Here is a 19,041-nt window from a genome sequence, read left to right on the forward strand (position 1 = left end):
TTTCAGTTCCCGAACTGTTGGGAGGTTGATGGCTAGCGGCTCCAGACTAAGTTCCTCTCCAAGAATTGCTCTTGGTCTAACAGAACTACCTTCTATCCCCAGGAACTGACTGCATCCACAAATGAGCCCACATTGGTAGACAATGGCTCTGCTCCTTGCCCTCAAATAGGCAACTCTAATAGGCCAGCACAGCCTCTGAGCTCACAGGAGAATCAGTGGACAGCTGTTTGATTTACATTGAAGTTCTCATTCCTCTGCCCCTTCCTGCCTCATAATTCCTTACCAGTGTTAGTCCCAAGAGCACTCTCCACCAAACTTTCTGCATACAAATTGCCATCTCAGAACATGTTTCCCACAAAGCCCCAGATAATACAACCTCATCTTCATTTAAAGATGAAGAAAATGAGACACAGAGAGTTGAAAATGACTTGCCCAATAGTGCACTGCTCCCAGGTAGTGGAATGGAGTGGGAACTGTCTCTGTAACTACAGAGCCTGAACCATTCAATTGCTCCCTGGTGCTGCCTCCCAAGTCCTGTACATGGGACATGGCTGGCTCAGCACATGCCATGTTCCTGCTTGGGCTGCTATAACAGGGTAGACTGTGTAACTTAAACAACAACTATTTATTTTTCAACAGTCTAAAAGTTGGATGTTCAAACTTAGGGTGTCAGCATGACTGGGTTTTTGCTAAGGACCATCTTCTTGGCCTACAATTGGCAACTTTGGCAGAGAGCCAGAGAGAGAGAGCAGAAAGCTCTCATGCCTCTTTTTAGAAAGGTACTAAGGCCACCATGTGGGCTCCACCCTCAGGATTTAATTGCCTCCCAAAAGCCCCACTTCCTAATGCTGCTGCATCAGGCATAGAAATTTAGAGGGAGATACAAGCTGCAGTCCACACTACATCACTATATATTTTTTTAATTAAAAAAAAAAGAAGAAGAAAAGAAAAGATTCATCTAGAGAAGTCACTAAATAATGTAACTGGATTTCACATGGGTTCAGCTTCCTCTTGGAAGATGAATATTAATTGTAAGAGTACTGCAGGCTCCTGGCAAATAGCAGCTCTCATGGTTGTTACCAAGATTTCCCCAACTTTCACGTGTCATCATGTTTTTGCATCCACAGTCCTGGAGCTCTGGGTACCATCCTTGGAATCAGCAACTGTGTCTTTCTGAACTGGAGACCCGGCTTGCCTGCCAGAGACTCTGGGCTTTCATTTTCTTAAGCATCATCCACAAGTTGCTATTTTCGTGGTCAATACAAGTGGCATTTTTGCAACACGACCAAATGAGGCTGCATATTTTTAGATATTGAGTACACTGCAATTTCTGGGAAAAGTTATGATAGGGTTTCAGGACCAAACTTGCCAATTACGGTCTTAAAATGGAAGCTTTGGCCACACTGTGTTTAGGTTGATGTCTGGGGAAAGCACTATAATTGAAGAGCAAACATAAGCTCCAATGTGAACATTGGCTCATCTGTCACCACTTCAGGGCCTGGGGCCAAGTCCTTGTCATGCTTCCCACCTGCCCTCACGTCTTCAAGCCTGTAAAGACCCCAGGATGAGCCACAGATGTTCAAAAGCCATCTGAAGGTCTACATACATCTCATGAAAATATGAGAACTCTGTGGATGCAAAAACATGGTGAAGCATGAAAGTAGAGGGATCTTGGTACCAATTGTGAGAGCTTACTCTGTTCCAGAAGCTTGAAATACCATTGTATTTAATATTCATGATAACATACAAGGTGGGCACTGTTACTGTCGTGACCTTGTAGCTTCTAGCAAAAATATCTTAAAAAAAAAATAGATAAGTGACATGGCTTCATGTTCCCACTCTGTCATGGCTAGCTTTGTGAAATCAGACACAAGTTGGGCTATAATCCCTTGATCTCTAATATAAGGGTAAAGACCCTATTGTGCCATGTCACGGGGTTAGTGCGAGGACCAAATGAGATAAAACATGTGAAAGAACTTCCTATTATACAATATAAGAATAAAAAGTGACCTATTTAATTATTTTCCTAATAAAACAAAGACCTAAATGGCTTCTGTAACTCATGAATAAATTAATAAAAATGATAGTGAAGTAGGAGTTTTTCCTACCTTCTTTCAGTTTACCTCAGCTGAGCATTCAGGCCAGGCCTTAAGTATTTCAAAGGCACTGTCCACCAATTCACTATGTGCTTGAACAGTTTCTACCAGCCATACACAGTTTCCCAGGAATGGCCACAAAAGCATAAGCCTGGGCTTACCTGGCTTCCGGTAGATGTGAGTGGCCTCTTCACGGAGCAGAAGTTGACAGTTCTGGCCCTGCAGGCTATGTGTGCAGCTTTGGGTATCAGCATAGAACATACACCTCACAGCGCCAGGTCGGGTCTGAAGAGTAGTAACACGGCAGGCCTGGTGACGGGAACATTCTGTAGAGGACAGGGAAACAAAAAATGAAGCATAAGCCTGAGATAATACCTCATGCAAGCAATTGTGTGTTCATCCATTCATCATCCATCCACCCGTCTACCCTCCATCTATCTACTCATCTGTACTTCCACCCACGCATCCATAAATCCATGCATCCATGCATTTATTCTTCCATTTATCCATCTGTCCATGTGTTTGTCAATCCACCCATCATATGATGTCTCACTCATTTGAGCACCTACTTGAAATCCCAAACACTGTGCCAGGGAATGAGAATAAAAAGGTGGCAGTGGGAAACCCAACCTTCCCATCAATCTATTTTCCATACAATATTCAGGGTTGTTTTTGCTTATTTTCTTTCACAAATATGTCCTTTACCTACTTTAAAATACCAACATGGCAACACGGTTCCCATGGGTTTTAGGATTAAGTCATAAGTCATTAAGACCCTTGATCCCTAGCCCTTCCTTCCTCTTTAGCCTTGTCTTTCTCTGTTCCACTCCACTGTCTCCTCAGCCAGCATTATAGCCCAAGGTAAGAGGTCCACCAGGGATCATGTACTTTCCCATGCACGCATTAGACAATTTACAGTATTTCATGACATTTGGCACAAGAGCAGCTCTGAAAACAGTGCTGCTTCATTTGGTTGGGCAACCTAAAGGCCTTATTCATATCCCAGTCTCTGTGAATGGCACAATCCAGAGTAGCACAGTGAACAGCCTATACATCTGTACACACTGACTCTGGGATAAGCATGGCTTTGCACATCCTCTCATACAATCTTTCAGAAGAGAAGATTCAGGAGATTTATGAAATCTTCAGAGGGGTGCAGAATCTTGGAAGGGTATGACTATTATCTGACCTCAACTCCTCAGAAGCTAAAAGTCTTTGTAGAACATTCCTATCAGTGATCACCTAGTTCTTGTTTGAAAACCACCAAAACCTGAAAACTAAAGAAGTGTACACCTGTGAACAGCTTTACAAATTATTAGAAAGTTCTTCATATTGTATTTTAAAATTTCTCTTGAAGTTTGAATTGTACCAGTAAGTCTTTAACTTTGCCCCATGAACCTGGTCAGAACAACTGTACCTCCTCCTCACCTGATGGTCCACCTGTTATCTGAGGACAGCCATCAGTGCTTCCACACATCTCAGACTAATCTCGATCCTTCCTGTCTTTTTCTGACTTAGCTTAGTATTTCCCATTTGCAGTTGGTGCATTCCTTTGGAGACACTGACGATGGGCTGCTGTGTGGGAGGTGAGAAGACTCCACCATCTCTTCTCGCCTAGGATAATTCCTTTCTGTCAAGCACCCAAAATTATCGTGGACTCTCATATGTGTTTTTGAGGTCAGAATCTTTTATGGGGCCCTGTCCTGCCCTATCTGGGCAGTGAAAATTCCCCTTACCCAACAGGCAGAGGTCTTGAGCAGCAGAGAAGTTGCTGATGGCATTTGTGCTGATGTGAGCAACATCAAAGTTTCTGATGGTTGGGTCAATGGCCACTGAAGAGAGGGCCAGAGACTGCCATGAGTCCAGAGAAACTAGAAGAAAAATCAGGGACACTTAGGTGCAGTTATCGCCTGGTGCATAATGAAAACAGCTAAGTGCTACCCCAAGTCTCCAAAGGTAGCTCAGGGGTGTTCTCCTCGGGTGACTCTATGCCTTTATCTCTCCATTGAATGACTATTTAGTAAGTTTTCTGTGAGCCAAGCTCTGTGCTCAAGTCTAGAGATGCAAAGGTTAAAAAAAAATGGAAATGACTATTTCTATTAAATAGTTCATAGTAGAATAGAAGAGAAGTTGGGCAGAAAAGAAAAGCAGTTACAATGCAATAGTTAGCATAACACCAGGTAATAATGATGATAATAGACAGCTCAGGTATACCATGTGGTACTATGCTTCGATCTTCAGAGACATTATATCACTGAATCCTCCTAAGCGTGTTGCTGTCTATAGTAGACACTGTGGTATGCTGCCCAGGTCCCCCTCCAAGACTGAGGTTTTCAGTTCCCGAACTGTTGGGAGGTTGATGGCTAGCGGCTCCAGACTAAGTTCCTCTCCAAGAATTGCTCTTGGTCTAACAGAACTACCTTCTATCCCCAGGAACTGACTGCATCCACAAATGAGCCCACATTGGTAGACAATGGCTCTGCTCCTTGCCCTCAAATAGGCAACTCTAATAGGCCAGCACAGCCTCTGAGCTCACAGGAGAATCAGTGGACAGCTGTTTGATTTACATTGAAGTTCTCATTCCTCTGCCCCTTCCTGCCTCATAATTCCTTACCAGTGTTAGTCCCAAGAGCACTCTCCACCAAACTTTCTGCATACAAATTGCCATCTCAGAACATGTTTCCCACAAAGCCCCAGATAATACAACCTCATCTTCATTTAAAGATGAAGAAAATGAGACACAGAGAGTTGAAAATGACTTGCCCAATAGTGCACTGCTCCCAGGTAGTGGAATGGAGTGGGAACTGTCTCTGTAACTACAGAGCCTGAACCATTCAATTGCTCCCTGGTGCTGCCTCCCAAGTCCTGTACATGGGACATGGCTGGCTCAGCACATGCCATGTTCCTGCTTGGGCTGCTATAACAGGGTAGACTGTGTAACTTAAACAACAACTATTTATTTTTCAACAGTCTAAAAGTTGGATGTTCAAACTTAGGGTGTCAGCATGACTGGGTTTTTGCTAAGGACCATCTTCTTGGCCTACAATTGGCAACTTTGGCAGAGAGCCAGAGAGAGAGAGCAGAAAGCTCTCATGCCTCTTTTTAGAAAGGTACTAAGGCCACCATGTGGGCTCCACCCTCAGGATTTAATTGCCTCCCAAAAGCCCCACTTCCTAATGCTGCTGCATCAGGCATAGAAATTTAGAGGGAGATACAAGCTGCAGTCCACACTACATCACTATATATTTTTTTAATTAAAAAAAAAAAGAAGAAGAAAAGAAAAGATTCATCTAGAGAAGTCACTAAATAATGTAACTGGATTTCACATGGGTTCAGCTTCCTCTTGGAAGATGAATATTAATTGTAAGAGTACTGCAGGCTCCTGGCAAATAGCAGCTCTCATGGTTGTTACCAAGATTTCCCCAACTTTCACGTGTCATCATGTTTTTGCATCCACAGTCCTGGAGCTCTGGGTCACTTCCTAATGCTGCTGCATCAGGCATAGAAATTTAGAGGGAGATACAAGCTGCAGTCCACACTACATCACTATATATTTTTTTAATTAAAAAAAAAAGAAGAAGAAAAGAAAAGATTCATCTAGAGAAGTCACTAAATAATGTAACTGGATTTCACATGGGTTCAGCTTCCTCTTGGAAGATGAATATTAATTGTAAGAGTACTGCAGGCTCCTGGCAAATAGCAGCTCTCATGGTTGTTACCAAGATTTCCCCAACTTTCACGTGTCATCATGTTTTTGCATCCACAGTCCTGGAGCTCTGGGTACCATCCTTGGAATCAGCAACTGTGTCTTTCTGAACTGGAGACCCGGCTTGCCTGCCAGAGACTCTGGGCTTTCATTTTCTTAAGCATCATCCACAAGTTGCTATTTTCGTGGTCAATACAAGTGGCATTTTTGCAACACGACCAAATGAGGCTGCATATTTTTAGATATTGAGTACACTGCAATTTCTGGGAAAAGTTATGATAGGGTTTCAGGACCAAACTTGCCAATTACGGTCTTAAAATGGAAGCTTTGGCCACACTGTGTTTAGGTTGATGTCTGGGGAAAGCACTATAATTGAAGAGCAAACATAAGCTCCAATGTGAACATTGGCTCATCTGTCACCACTTCAGGGCCTGGGGCCAAGTCCTTGTCATGCTTCCCACCTGCCCTCACGTCTTCAAGCCTGTAAAGACCCCAGGATGAGCCACAGATGTTCAAAAGCCATCTGAAGGTCTACATACATCTCATGAAAATATGAGAACTCTGTGGATGCAAAAACATGGTGAAGCATGAAAGTAGAGGGATCTTGGTACCAATTGTGAGAGCTTACTCTGTTCCAGAAGCTTGAAATACCATTGTATTTAATATTCATGATAACATACAAGGTGGGCACTGTTACTGTCGTGTTTTACAAAATAGGAAACAGGCAATCCAGTCCATGCTCTTTGGCCTAGCCGATTGGCTTAGCCAGCATTCTCTCCACCAATTAAGTGGCAGTGCTAACTAGGGCTTTAGCTGCAGCTCCCTTAAGTACAAACCCCAGACTCTCTAGCAACTGCCCTTCTCCTCTCCAGGTGAATGAGATGGCAGAGGTTTCCAACTCACCCAAAAAAAAATTAATCCTTTACAAACTGCAGGCAATGGTTTATTTTCATTTTGTTATTATTCTTTAGATTGCAATGCCAGTGTGATTCATTAAAAAAGTCAATCTCTTGGGGTCAGCAGATGGCATGGTGGTTAAGCCGCTGGACTCCCACAGCTGAAGAGAAGGGATTGTGCATGGCCATCCTTCCCAGGGGAATGATTTCTCACTTTCTCTCTCTGTGTCTCTGGTGTGCACGCGTGCCCTGTGGCAAAAGCCTAAAAAAAAAAAAAAAAAAAAAAAAAGAAAGAAAAAAAACAATCTCCCCATGAATTTGAAATACATGCTTATCATACATTGATTTTTATCACCTGATAGTAAGAGTGTTTCCACAATATTTCACTTGGTAAAGTATATTCTTGGTTATTTATCTTTTGGGATAAAGATTAAAACCATTTCATCAAGTTTCAAGAATGTGCCTTTGGGTTATTACTTGTAATGATCTTGAGGTTAAATATTTGAAAGTTTTTTCATTTAAATTTTATTCTGTTTGATACTTGATGTCATTAAGAATGCAATGAGATGTTTTTCCATTGTATTTGCTGAATGGTTGGTGGCATAAAGGAAAGCTCATTATCTATGTGTTCTTTTCCTTTTTACGTTTTTTTCTAAAAATTTTCATTTAGTTTATACATTCAATCACTGTACATCACCTAGCTTGTAAAGTGAATTTATCCACCATGAATATACTTCACAACAGTCCAGTTGAGGATTCTATACACGTTGTCATCAACAGATAATAATCCATCTCTGTGTCTCATAAATGTCTTGCCTCTCTAGTTTTCTCCTTGAGTTCTTTCCTCACAGTGATGCCTTTCAGCCACAGGTGAGCCTTGGCTCTTCCCTGTGTGGCTACTTTGAAATGGGAGAAAACTGCAGTGGCGTGCCTCGGTGGGGCTCCAGTCAGCCATCCCCAGTAGTAGCTAATTCTGCAGCTCTTTACTGGCTTCCTCCTTACTGGTTGTCAGAGGAACCACTGAGAGCAAAAAGATGGCAGCATGGGCAAACCAGCTAATTAGCCAAAAACTTCAGGATCATTGTTCCTGTCTATCGGTCGTTCTCAAACTTTGGTAAGTATCAGACATGCTTGAAGTACGTGATAAACATCCCAAAGCCCATTTCAAAGATCTGGGCCTCTGTATTCTTTACCAACTTTCCCAGTAATCCAGACACATATCCATGTTTGCAAATAACTGTCTACACAGTCATGAAATACTACCTTTGGAGTTTGTTTTGTTTGGACCATAAATTGCTGGAGAAAGAGACTTAGGCTTGAGAACAGAGACCATTCTGAGTTCAAAAGCTCATTTAGCTTTCATCTCTCTGTTTAAAATTTACTTTTTATTGGTTGGCAAATTATAAATGTATATATATTTTGGGGGTACAGTATAATGTCATCATTTAGGCATATGATGTAGAGGACTCATTTCTCTGGGCTCTATTACTCTGCATGGAGATTATAGTTCATACTAATGTAGTCTATATTTCAAAATTGCTTAAAAAGTAAATTTCAAATATTTCTCACCACAAAATGTGCTATGTATTTAAGGTGATTGATAGGTAATCATTCCATATTCTCTTCTTACATGTAAACTAAGTTAAAATCTGGACTAGAAAATACTTGAAATTTTCCATTTACATACAGAGGACTTCTTGTTTTAAGTTCATAGATTCCTTCCATGGGAGGTAGAGAGAGAGAGAGAGAGAGAGGCACCCCCAGCAGAGTGCTCACGCTGCAACCCACCCCAGTACCAGCCAGCCTGGACCATGAGTATGAGAGCACCCACCGGCTCAGGGAGGCCTCAGGACTCAAACGAGGACCTTCCCAAGTGGGCCTCAGTTACCACCACACACCTCCAGGCCCTGAGGAGCCTTTCTAATTGATCTTTCTTTCTTCCTTTCTTCCTTTTCCTGACATCAGGGAAAAAAAAAGTGTTTGATCTCAAAGTTTAGAATATTTTCAGCTATTAAAAAGTGTCCTCAAAAGGACACGTCACTGCAGAGCCATGCTAATACAGCAGGACCAGGTCTGCTGCCCTCTGGCTGGGGGCTAAAGGTCAATTCCTGCTCTGGCCTTGCCTTCCTCATTTGAGAAAGGGGAGAAATACCTTTTGGTGTGTCCCTATCAAACCAGTAGCAAATATCTAACCCTCTTGCTGACATTCAAACAATCACAGACTCAGCTTTTAATAGGAGGGTAGGAAATGGCAGAGGGTGAGAGGGAGGAAATCGAGGAGATAGAAGAAAGAAGTAAAACAGTTAAGAAACACACAGTGGAAAATTATCTGTTGAGGATAATAGTGTGGTAATATCTTTGATTGGGCCAACATTCAGTGTATTCTGGATGGGAACATTCATTTTTTATGCTATACAGTGAATAGATGTAAAATAAATCATTTTTTTAAAGTTTATAGGATTTCTTTAAGAATCATCAAGAACAAAAACAACTATGAGTATAAACTCCTAGGCATAAAGAGCATACAGGATCCTTACTACTTTTCATACCCAGGTCTGAGAACAATTCCTTTAGTACTTAGTGTAATGATTGGTTTTAAACATGGAGAAAGTGAAGAAATACTAGAGGTGGGTTCTGTGCCTACCCAGGCTGGCTGTGGTAAATAGCAACATTTTTTAAGAGATTTTTGCTATAGGGTGCTTGCACGTTCCAGAGAGACAGAGACAGAAAGCAAGAAATCACTCCTCAGGGGTGATGGCCACACTTCAATCCATTCTCCTCTCAGGATTTGGAGCATACATACACACGCACCCAGCATGAGTTTCAAGCCACCGGGTCCTAAACTGGAACTGTGGTTGACCACGTGTGAGTTCAGCACCTTAACAACTACACCACCTACTGCCCCAAACAGCAAATTTTAAGGGTCTCATTAGAAAAAACCTTTCAGACCTCAGCAAACCTCCAGGACTCCAGAGATAAAAGAACAAAACAGATTCAACTCTGCTTTCACAGCCTTTTGTGCATGCTCAGTGTGAGTGTTTACAGGATGACCTGGGATCTGAGCTCTGACCCACCACATGGCTCCAGCATTCCAGCAGCATGCCAGCACCTATGCCATTGCAGCTGGGCCAAATGATTACTGGATGAAGCAATTTGCTGACTAATTAGTCACACAGGAAGTGAATCATGGACAGTCGATTTCATAGTATCTCACTTTTATTTGATGCATCCCAGTATTTGAAGCACTTTCATTTACTCTGAGAAATCAAATAACTCTATCAGCCCATGGATTACTAGTTTGTAGGGAGTGAGCCGAGGTGCATAGGTGGCATAGAACATGGCTAAGGCCTTATGACTGGCAGACCAGGGACTTGGTCCAGAATGCCCCTCTCAACCTCCATCACACCACAGCTGCCTCCTCCTTCTCGTCGTGACCCAACTTCAGCCTCATAAAGCAATTCCCTTTAGTGGCATGTCCATTGCAGGCTGAAGATTCCAAAGACATCCAGCCCAACATCTGCTGAGGTTATAAGCTTGCAAGTTGGTAACTAATCAACTTCTCTACTGCTGAGTTCAAAGACCCTCTGAGGGAAATTTCTACCCAAGGAAAATAAAAAGACATATACTTGAAACCAGACATGGATTCATCCTCCCTGCTGTCCTTGTAGCAGATTTACAAAGTTCCCCACAAGCAAGATTCCTAGTGGAACTCCAAAGGCTCAGACTGAATCCGATTTTTCTCTAAGGAGTTCGATTCCTATCAAGCGGATCCCCTCCCATCTTTCCTACACACACTCTGTCAGTGGGTGATAGCGTTCTCCACTCAGACAGAATCCCAGCCCCTCTAAAAAAGTGAGTTGGGGCCAGGCAGTGGTGTAGCACTGATGCACCTGTTCACCCAGAGGTGGCGTGGGAACTGGGACTCCCCAGAGAGGCCAGCCTCTTCTTTCTAGGAGCCATTGTGCAAATTCCTGGGCATCTGGGCAAAACTGCAGAATCCCTGAGGATCTGTAGAACCAAGGTGGACCAAGCTAAAGAACTGCAGTGCTCAGAGGCTCCCACGGAGATGTCAAACAAGAGCACCCAGAACTTGAGCAGGAAACTTGGCCAGCCTCCCCGCAGTTGGTTTGAGCCCAGACAGTCAGACACCCGAGACTTCAACTTTCCTGCTCAGTTTCAGGACCTTTCTGAGCCCCAGGGCTGCTATCGCCACCTGTCAACTGCTCCCAGTGTATGCTAGGGGCCACGCTGAGCATCTTATATACGTGACTTCACCCAAACCTCATAGCATCACGGCCATAGCTAACATATGAATTCCACTTTAATGTCACCCACACAGCAGGAGCAGAAATGGAATTGAAACCCAGACCTGCCCATGGTCAGCGTCTCTATGCTTCACTGCTTCTGCTTCTACAAACATCTACCAAGCCCCTCCTGCATGCTGGGGAGGTGATCACAAAAACAAGAAAACAAACCACACCCTAAAGCATAACTGAGCCCATCATTAGAATGACAGAAATAGAAACTCTAAAGGGAAACAGAGGTCAGCCCCCCCATGAGGGGAGGGAAGCATTAACATAGTTAAATACAACAAGGCAGGGAGCTCATTGGCTCAGCCTCCCTCCATCACAGCAGGAGGGCCTGTGCCTTCCAGTCATCTCACCCCCACTCCTTCTCATCCCTGCTCAGCCCTTTTCACCTCACCCCCCACGCACACACACCATCTCTCCCATGGTGCTGGAAACTGGATGCACAGAAGCCCTCACTCAGTCCTCTAGAGCTGGGCCCTCTCACCTCCTGGACTCTGCACACTGGGGTGAAGAGCTGGCTGCCTCCATGATAAGTCAAATTCAGTCCCTCCAAGGAAGTCTGGGAATGTAGCAGAGACTCAACAGTGGGGGAGAATAAATGAATAGAGGGATAAAGAGGGTTGAAAACAAACAAACAGGGCCAGCCAAGTGGTATGGAGATTAGGGACCTGGATCCCACAGGGCTGACTGCGTGGTTTCAGTCTTGGACTCGGCAGCTTAAAACACATGCTGGCTATGTGTGCATGCATGTCCAGAATCCTGAGAGGAGGGTGGAGAAGGGACTGCAGCACGGCCATCCCCTGGGGGTTTCTCACTTTCCCTCTCTCTGTCTCTCCAGCGAGTGCACACGCCCTATAACAAATTAAACAAACACACTTTGTGTAGCATTACCCACTTTAACATGCTATTTTTAATAAACAGTTAAATTTTATTATAATGCATAGAACTAATCTCTCTAAAGGAAATCTGTTAATGGATGCACTCATGGATGATCTAACTCACAGTCAACAGACGATTTAAGGAGCTCTAGGAAGGGCAGGCTGTCCGAAATAGTTTCCCCAAATGCTTGTGCAATGATCTGAATATCTACTCTTTGAAACAATATCTTTCAGGTTTCTCCACTTAAAATGTGATAGTTTCTATAGGAAAATATCCCCTTAAGTATCAGTGTTTCCACCCTAGTGTGAATTACTTGGTTAATTCCATTTGATTTGATAAGTGGCTCTAGCATGGCACTAGAAAATGAAATAAGCAAACCAAGTCCTTCCACTCCACAGTAGTTAGCTCAGATCACGCTGATTCAGAGGTGGTGGAGGGTGGAGAAGGGACTGCAGCACGGCCATCCCCTGGGGGTTTCTCACTTTCCCTCTCTCTGTCTCTCCAGCGAGTGCACACGCCCTATAACAAATTAAACAAACACACTTTGTGTAGCATTACCCACTTTAACATGCTATTTTTAATAAACAGTTAAATTTTATTATAATGCATAGAACTAATCTCTCTAAAGGAAATCTGTTAATGGATGCACTCATGGATGATCTAACTCACAGTCAACAGACGATTTAAGGAGCTCTAGGAAGGGCAGGCTGTCCGAAATAGTTTCCCCAAATGCTTGTGCAATGATCTGAATATCTACTCTTTGAAACAATATCTTTCAGGTTTCTCCACTTAAAATGTGATCGTTTCTATAGGAAAATATCCCCTTAAGTATCAGTGTTTCCACCCTAGTGTGAATTACTTGGTTAATTCCATTTGATTTGATAAGTGGCTCTAGCATGGCACTAGAAAATGAAATAAGCAAACCAAGTCCTTCCACTCCACAGTAGTTAGCTCAGATCACGCTGATTCAGAGGTGGTGAGGAAAGAGAAACCACATTTTCATCATAGAACCTGCCTTCGCTTCTGTTCCACGGAAGGCCTCGCACTGGGAGCTTGGAGTCATGGCTTGAAGAAGACAGAGGCTGATGACAGGAAGGGAGGAAGTTAGGGTGCTACCCAAGGGCTTCTCCCTTACCTCACACTTTTGATTGAAGTCATTTGTGATTGTGTGGTTTCCGATTGATTCTAGTCTGAGAAAATATCTTCTATAGATAAGCAAGAGTTTTTTTTAAAAAAAGTACTGGAAGCTGAAGCCTAAACAAACCCAAAGGGAGACCATAAGTTGGCATATTTTATTCTCGGCTCTAACTCTTTTAAGTTCAGTAGATCAAATCTTTAATGGACCCCTTATAAAACTGGTGCTGTCTGGAGAAGAGATTATGATGGGCATGGGAAATCCTGTGTTTTCTCCATCCTCTAAGACTCCGAGACTCTAATCTTTCAGCAAACATGTATCTAGTGCCTCCCAGGTTCACCATACATAGCTTCACAAGTTGCACACAGGACAACTGCATGGACAGCATTCACAAAACTGATCTAAAAAGAGACCCTTAGCACTGGCTGTGCACAACCTAACCCAACAATCCCACCACTACTGATCTTCACCAGGCGTTGGGTACTGCAATTTTACATCCTTTAAAGCTTACTAACAACTTCTTTGAAGTAGGTGTCACCATTTTACAGGTGCAGCAACTGGGACTCAGGGAGATACTTTCAGCTGGTCTAGTTACATATCTGATGAGTGACAAAGGCTCCCAAACCAGGCTACCTGACCCCGTTTCCCACGTGGCTTTCAGTGTTCTACTGCCACCATCACCATTCATTCATTCATGTATTCCTTTGTCAATTCTTTCAACAGCATCAGCTAAATCGCCATGATCTTTAAATGACTATCTAGATCAAAGTGGAGATGTGCAGCTGTGTGTTTAAAACCAAATAACTGCCAATAAAATAATCGGAGCCACTATGGTATAGCAGATATTTCCCTAAGTGTGAAGAATCCAATCATGAATTACAAAATACCTGGCCTCTGGGAGCACCAAATCTAACAGGCAAGCAAGAAAACCCCAATCATTTATTCAGTAAATATTTGCTAAAGACTGATTCTTTGAGATACTGAGAATAGCAGTGAACGAGAAGGAGGAGGTCCTTTGTGTAACTTCCCTTCCAGAGGGAACAGAAAAAAAGCACCCAACAGGGAAATAAATGAAAAAATTTTACAACAATGAGTTGTCTGAAGGAGCAGAATGTCAAGGGAGCTACTTTAGATGGGCTGGCAAGAGGTCTTTTAGAAGGCCCTGGGGCTCAGAGCAATGAGGAGCAAGCCCCCCTTTGCTCCGCTGTAGCCCCAGCACTCAGTGCCTGGCACAGAGTAGGTGCTTGCTGAATGCTTGTTGAACCAGTAAGGAATGAATGAGGAGGAAAGGCAGCTGAGGCTGAGGAACTCATGACAATGTCCCATTCCCAGCATCTCCCAGCTTGCTGGAGGCTCCTTCCTGCACCCACAGAAACAGAGCCTTCCAGGCTGGGGCCAGCATTCTCACATTCCCCCTTTTCCTCAGACTCGCCACTGCTGCAGCCTCACTTTGCCAGCCGTTCCTGTTCCTTTCTCTTTCTCAGCCTCTAGGCCTCTGAGAGACAGGGAACAGGTCTGGGCGCTGCCAGATATGAAACCATGCCCTAAGCACACTCAGACCTGCCAAGTACAGCACTTATGTCACCCAGGCAGTGACTCTGAGGTGAATATAGTTCTGGAGGCAGGCACTGGCTCGGGATGGGGTTAATCACGTACTGAGCACTGAGGCTGCCAACTAACCAGACAGTCTGCCCAGTGGTCTCAACTGAAGGGAGGGATTAGGGTGTGCAGTCAGCCTTGCCCTGCTGGCCCCAAATATGGACCTATCCCTAGATAACAAAAGTCAAGTCACGGAGAGCAACGGAGCATGCACCACAAACCCCCTCAATGGTGTGTGTGTGTGTGTGTGTGTGTGTGTGTATACACACACATACATAAACTCTGTGTGTGCTTAAGCTTTATAGAAACATTAAACAATTTGGACATCAATATCTGCTCACCTGGGCCTTCTTGCCTGAGAACCAGAAGGAGTAGGAATTAGTCTGTGAGGCTGAACATGCCATCAGCCTGGAGGCATGGTAGGACGCTGTCTGAGCACCCAGGTTGGTGCAAGAGGGCCTACTCAGTGCCATCGCCCAGGGAACACAATAGAGCACTGTCTGAGCAACTGGGTTGGCGCAGGAGGGCCTGCTCAGGGCCATCAGCCCAGAGGAAAAGTAGAACACTGTCTGAGCATCCGGGGTGGTGCAGGAGGGCCTGCTCAGTGCCATCAGCCCAGGGGCATGGTAGAATGCTATCTGAGCACCCAGGTTGGTGCAGGAGGGCCTGCTCAGGGCCATCAGCCCAGGGGCACTATAGAACGATGTCTGAGCACCCAGGTTGGTGCAGGAGGGCCTGCTCAGGGCCATCAGCCCAGGAACACGATAGAATGCTGTCTGAGCACCTGGGTTGGTGCAGGAGGGCCTGTGGAGTGTTGAATAGCATCCTTCCCCCTCACATGTGCCCCAGACTGGACTAGCAAAGAACGAAGTCACTGTGGAGGATGCTGTGGGTGCCTCCAGACCCCCTGCAGGACCGAAGGGCTCTACCCCTGCAGCTGTGAGTGCTGCTGGTGCATACACCACTGCTGGCCACCTTCAGAGGCTGCCGGGCAGACCATTTCAATGAGTGGCCAACATGAGGACAGAACAATTATCATTATTACTATTATTTGGAGAGGTTTTTGCTATAAGGCACATGTGCTCGCCAGAAAGGCAAAGAGAGAAAGAGAGACAGAAAGCCAGAAATCACCCCCTGGGGTGATGGCCACGCTTCAATCCCTTCTCCTCCATTCTCCTCTCTCGGGATCTTGGGCACGGACACACACGCGCCCGATGTGACTTTAAGCCACCGGGTCTGGGACTCAAACCACGGTTGACTACATGGGAGGTCAGCGACATAACCATTACACCAACTGCTGGTCCCAAGGACAGAATAATTTTGAAGGTCATTGCAGCTTTGCCATCTCTAAAGGGCTGGCAGAAGCCTCTACTGAGACATACCGCAGCTCAGTGTCTCACTTTACCCCATCCTAGAAGTTCTTTTGTCCCCTCTGACCCCTGTTGATAGAATTCCCTAAAACTCATCCGGCACACTAAGCTTCATCTCAGGGTCTGACTTCCAGGAGCCCAGTGGCAACAGTCACCAGTCTCAGTGGGAAGACTCTGCATTTGGACTCCAATAGGGTTTGAATCACAGCTTTGCCATTGACTAGGTATGAGACTCGGGTCTCTCTAAGCCTTAGCTTCCACATTGGCAAAATGAACTCAGTCTCTCACGCCTCTAGAGCAGTTGTGATGATTAAAATATGGAAAGCATACAGCTTGGTGACTGGCATAATCAGTCACGCAATAAATAGGAATTTTGAAGACATATAATTGGATAGCTCTGCTTCCACTGACTGCCATTTGAGAGAGTCGCGTTTTCATCCTGTTCCTCAGTTTCCTCTTCATTGAAAAATAGGTTCGGGCTACAGAATGACTGCTGGCATTTCTTAATCATCGCTCTTCAAATTCTGTGCTGAGCACTGCGTGTCGTTTGTTCTTTAACTCAAGCCCACTACATTGATATTTCTTACCTTTTGTGACCGTTTGCATTCACAGAGGCAAACAGAGTCATCAGAGGCTGAGAACGGAGCTGGACAGTGGTGCAGTGGTGACACGCGATGCTCTGTGCCCACATGGGAAGGGTCCAGGTCCATATGTGCAGACCCCCCAAGTACAGACACATGTGCCCATCAATTGACTCCAGCTGCAGCCGGGGGTGGAGGGCAGCATCAAGACCCTGTTGGGGGTGCTGTCTCTCTCTCTCTCTCTCACAGAAGAAATAAATAAAGTGTTATTAATAAAACAAGAGAGTCCAAGGAAGCTGGCCCAGGGTGCTCAGAGAAGCTGGGCAGACGGGCTTCAAGGCCCACGTGCTGCTCAAGGTGTCACACTGCTTCCCTCCATCAGACGAGACGCACGTGCCCTGTTCCCGCCAGTGCAGACATTTTGAAGGATCACATAACTCTACCTCAGCTTAACAAAAACCACTCACAGAAAAGATCAAATGAATTCCATCAATCCATGAACACAATGAAAGGACAGGCTGGAGGCAGAGCCAGAGCAGACACTTGACTTCCTTTTATCTTGCGGCCCAAAGGCTGTCCCTGCAGCCACTGGCATTTCCATCCCTCCTGAGTTCAGCCCCTGACCCCTTCTTAGAGCTGCAGGGGAGGTCAGGACCCAGGAACTGCGAAGCTGAGCCCACAGCCATGAGTAAGGCTTGTCACCTGCTCACCTGGCGCCCTCTCTGCCTCAGCCCCACTCATGGCTCTCTCTGCTGCCGACAACGTGCTGCACCCGCTGCCATGAGGCTCAAAGTCAGGGCATTTTCCAAAAGACGCACTGAGTCCCTCAAGTGAAAGCACATAGAACGTAAAATATAAATTCCTAAAGACTCACAGCTTCTGTTTTCCTCTGGCTCCCAGTCCCAATACTAAATTTACTTCAGAGACGCCTCTGAGAAAAGTGTTTCTGAAATAGCAATCGGGAATCAAAATGGCAGTTGTCCTGGGAATACGCTGTTGGAAGATCCAGCATCAGTCTGCAGGGGAGGCCTGAAGGAGCTAGTAGTTATCAGCCAGGCAGGTCTGGGGCATCAGCGGTCGATGCCTGCTTGCCCTGAGCACCCTCTCCTGATTGGCAGAGGCAGATCTTTTAAGATGCAATGGGTATTTCTCTTGTGAAGAAAATGACATTTGTTACTGCTTTGCTTATTTTTAAAAATCCTACAATTTTTACCCAAAGAGAGTGAAATGGTATGTTCTACACAGAGGACTCCACTGCCTTCATGTCCTCCAACCTAGCTTGTCCATCCACCAGTGCACACTCCTCTGAATGCAAAGTGAAAGCTTTCAAACAGTTCGGCACTCATTGTTGACTGATTACACCCCTTTAAGGATTGGGGTACCCAAGGTGCTTTATATTTTGGTCTCTGTCCCCATCCAGCGCCCCCTCACACTCCTGCAGGCCTGGCAATACTCAACTACTTGTGTGTCCCTGCACAGGCCAGGAAAGTGCAGAAAGTGAATAATACTTCACAGTTGTAGAGTACATACATGCAAGTCTGTGTACACGCACACACACACAGATAACCCATGTCAGAATTACATGCTGACATCAGCACCCTGAAGGTAGGATGATCTCCTCCCTCTGATTCACACTGAAGAAACATGCCCAGACTCTAATTCAGTCCAGGAACTCTAGGCACAGATGGGGTGCTGGCTCTGACATCTCTTCTGCTTTTAAATCACACTTATTAAAGACACGTTTAAAAATGTGATGACATCTAATTCTGCGGTGGAAACATTTACTCAGGCCCACGGACTTCAAGGGTACATGAAGAGAGATGGTCAGTACTCTATCTTCTTTTTCCTTTGTTGGTAATTCACATCTTAGTAATCCAAATATTTAGCATTCACAGAGTGGAAGCACTGTAAAATCCCCCAAAGTTGTTTATGCTCTGGTTTCAACATTTCTGAAAGTATTTGACATTTAGCTATCAAAGCACTCTTTATAAATTCAATAAATAACAGGTTTCAGGGATGAAATTTCAGGATGGAAAAACAAAAACACTTTAATTCATAGCTGGTAAGTATGCAACTGCGGACAACCACTGTGACCGGCTAAGCACTGTCACTCTAGAGGCCTAACATAGAAATTTCTAAAACCCAGTAAGTCCACTCTGTAGAAATTATTGGGAAATACTCTGGAATTTGGAAGGAGTTTTAGGTTCTAAGGTATTCATTGTGGCATGCTTAGAGTCATAAATAATGAAATGTCCCAAAACAGAGGAATGGGTTAGTGAACTAGTGGCATAATGTGACAACTGTGGCTGTTAGCACTGCACTGACCCTGCTTGCCTATTCATCGCTAGACAGTGAGCACTGCAAAATAGGGAGGAAGAAGAATGAATGAATGACTACATGGATATACACAGGCACCCCTGATTTAGAGAGATGTAATGATTTGGGAATATACACATAATGCATTATTAG

General features: G+C 44.6%; 1 protein-coding gene across 1 annotated transcript in view; it reads right to left on the minus strand.

Annotated features, from left to right (window-relative positions):
• The window catches only part of TG (thyroglobulin), a 262,258-nt gene that overhangs the window by 137,545 nt on the left and 105,672 nt on the right, over positions 1–19,041 (minus strand). Inside the window, exons 37-38 of the mRNA XM_006155527.1 lie at positions 3,833–3,967; positions 2,258–2,422 (exon numbers count right to left, since the gene is read on the minus strand). Coding sequence (XP_006155589.1) covers positions 2,258–2,422; positions 3,833–3,967 — 300 coding nt within the window. The remainder of the gene's footprint in view (positions 1–2,257; positions 2,423–3,832; positions 3,968–19,041) is intronic.

Source organism: Tupaia chinensis, unplaced genomic scaffold, assembly GCF_000334495.1.
Source record: "Tupaia chinensis unplaced genomic scaffold, TupChi_1.0 Scaffold000459_1, whole genome shotgun sequence".
Classification (NCBI taxonomy): domain Eukaryota; kingdom Metazoa; phylum Chordata; class Mammalia; order Scandentia; family Tupaiidae; genus Tupaia; species Tupaia belangeri.